Here is a 3,091-nt window from a genome sequence, read left to right on the forward strand (position 1 = left end):
CCCATAACCTCGAGTCCGGTAGCCTAACCACAAGGCCACCTACGCTAACCCTTCATCCAGAACAGAAGGAAAAAAAAGATCTAAAAAGGCAGAATAAGATTGAAGGAGAAGAGAGGGGGTTCAGTTGCTCAGCAGGTATAGTGTTTGCGTGTCATCCCAGAGGTCATGAGTTCCATCCCCATCAGCATAGGGTTTTTTCCTCAAGTTTTCTACACCCCCTGATCCTAGATCACCTAGCTAGTCCTCTGTGATAAGTACAAACAACTTCAAAGGTCTCGTGTAAAAGTTTCATATGTTAAAGATCCCTTGACAGTTTAAAAATAGAAAAGATTTAAGTCCTTCCAGCCGTCATCTGGGCAAATTTAAAAAAAAAAAGAAGAAGAAGAAGAAGAAAAAGAGGGAGAAGAAGAAAAAGAAGAAAAAGAAGAAGAAGGAGAAGGAGAAAGAGAAGGAGAAGTAGAAGAAGGAGCAAAAGAAGAGGAAGGTACATAAAGGGCTTTCAATTGTCTTCATAAAAATTCTCACAGACTTCAATCAAGCATAATGCAGTTAATATTGCTTTCATTTACATGCAAACCAAGATGCAATTAGACAAAAAAGCACTTCCCTCAAATTAGAACTCTTCAGATTAATTTACAAAGCAGTTCACATGCATTGTAACACATCTGCACAGTATCAGCAACAGCAACCATTTCCTCTGAACATAAATCATTAATCAAAAACTAAAAATTTCAAAGCTGAATTTTTAAAAACCAGTTGTCACATAGCAGCTGTCCTTTACTTTGCAAAGAAAATTTGAATCCCATAATTTCCAAAAATGCAGTTGGCGAAAGCAATGTTGAAAATTCCCAAAAAAAGAAAAGCCGAAAAAAAAACAACTGTTAACCACAAAAGACGAAGCAAGCCCTGGTGCTATGAGCGGTAGATCTTGATGACATCCACAATTTCTTGTCGGCAGATAGGGCATAGTCCCTTCTCGCTGCGGATGTGAACAGCGCAGTCAAAACACAAACACATGTGGCCACAAGTGTAGAGCACACAGTTGATAGAGCGCTCCCAGCACACTTTACAGTCGGCCGCCCCCTCCTCAGCCTGAGTCGAGGGAGACAGCGGGGTGCTGGGTAATGAAGTGGGCTGCGAAGGGAATCGACGGCCATCACCCGAGTCCTGCGGGGAGGGATGACATGAGACGGGAACGCTATTGCTTCTGAGGATGTGGGCAGGGAGAGAGCTGGGGGGTGCACCTGTGCCGTGTGGGGGCATCGCCACAGACAGTCCGGCAGAGGAGCACGTCGGGGCCGAGCCACTTGTGCCTGGAGGCAGGTTGTTGTACCCCGTCAGGGACTGAGATCTGGCCAGACGACCTTGGACTGCAGCCCTTGTTGTGCCTGCACGGGGTGGAAAAGATGAGATCAAAGTCAGAGCATGACAACATAAGAACACAATTTCATAAGAATGAAGTCATTAAAGAATGAAGTTGCTAGCAAATCATGAAATTACTTTCAAAGTATATTACAGTTCAGTCCCATAACTTGAACATATGACTTCATATAAAATATGTGTATCTGAAGATGGACTAAAATTTTCTGAAGTTGCTATTTCAAAGGTCAGGTGAAAAGGTAAGTGAAAAAAAAACCCAACTAGTCTCAAATTTAAGGAAAAGGCTGGGGAAAGGCGAAAAGTGAAACTAAAAAGACAGCATAAACATAATGAATCTCTATACAGAAATCATTGCGAACTCTGTCTCGAAACATTTCACTTTATGTGGACAACATAGTGCAAATAACATAGGAAATATGAACTATTACTTCCTTCAATGTCTTACCCCACTCCATACTCTAAAGCACATTAAAGCCAAAGGAATGTAACATTTCAGAGAGAAAACATATTTTGAATGAAAATCTAGTAAAGACAAGCTGTACGTACCCACGACCTTGATCTTCTGTATGTTGCCATAGACATCAAAAAATGCCCACAGGGGCAGGGTTCTGTCGACATGCATCAGCGTAACTGGACTGTGGTTGTTCCTGGCATAGCGAACTTCACCTGGGGAGCAAGTTGTCAACAATTAGTGTAAGTGACTCTTCAGACTGCAACGCTGTATGTACAGAAGGGCCGATGTATGCCTAAAAATCTCTTTCTTTCGCCAGCATGAAAGCCTGTTCTTAGAAAGGAATTCCCTTTGAACATTGACACATCTTTAGTGTTTCATACAATCTCGAGCATTAAGTAACTTATAATGGTGTCCAGATAGGCCAACCTTTTCCATTCAAGCAGAGTTAAATGATATGGTAGTGTGTCAGGCAGAGGTAACCGATTCTTCTCCATTCTACCACCAAATTTCCCATGTGAGCTTTGGGTTTCTGTAAAGATCCTTCAGGTGAACCTGCAAGGTCCAGACAAAAAGAGTGGGCACTGCACTCTGACAGCAAACAATGTTATATTTTTACCAGCCAGTACACAGCCCTTTGTGTGGTGAAATCGCATCAGTGCAAATAAATACTTCCTTTTATATGAAATCAGCACTTAACGTACGAACTTGGTTTCTGAATTATCAAAATATAAAAACCCAGCTTTTTCCTTTTGCACTCTGCCCCTCTGTGTACCTCTTCTATACTAAAACAAAAATGCCGAAATACATCCTTTCACTTCTATAAAACTCCCATCTCAAACCTTTATTGATCCACCCCATCCAAACATCATAACAAAAATGACAGAGTGAGCAGGACTGACCTTCCTCTGATATAAAAAAGCTTAATTCATCGCCTTCTTCCGGGTTGCGGCAGACGTCTTTGTTGACAACCCAGTACTCCAGCCTGTCTAGCAACAGGTCCGAGTCATCGGGCAGACTGGCTTCTGTCACTGTTGCAGGGTTGCAAGCTGTCAGTCCAAACCCGAGCCCACCAATGTACGATCTGTCAATGCCTAGAACCTGGAGAAAAAGAGCAATAATAGACGTGTGAGCTGTTTACGGATATTGAATGTTGCGTATACATGTGTGTGGAAGAGAAGAGGTGTAAGAGTATGTGTGTATGGGTGTGCACATACACAATGTGTGTGTGTGTGTGTGTGTGTGTGTGTGCGCGCGTGC

General features: G+C 42.5%; 1 protein-coding gene across 1 annotated transcript in view; it reads right to left on the bottom strand.

Annotated features, from left to right (window-relative positions):
• Positions 1-398: 398 nt before the first annotated feature.
• LOC101861344 (protein neuralized) overlaps positions 399-3,091 on the bottom strand; it is a gene marked incomplete at its 5' end in the record, with an annotated part of 3,515 nt that continues 822 nt past the window's right edge. The window contains 3 exon segments of the mRNA XM_013079795.2: positions 399-1,388; positions 1,927-2,046; positions 2,734-2,932. Of these exon segments, the coding sequence (XP_012935249.1) occupies positions 913-1,388; positions 1,927-2,046; positions 2,734-2,932 (795 nt within the window).

The sequence above is a fragment of the Aplysia californica genome, unplaced genomic scaffold (genome assembly GCF_000002075.1).
Source record: "Aplysia californica isolate F4 #8 unplaced genomic scaffold, AplCal3.0 scaffold00063, whole genome shotgun sequence".
NCBI lineage: Eukaryota > Metazoa > Mollusca > Gastropoda > Aplysiida > Aplysiidae > Aplysia > Aplysia californica.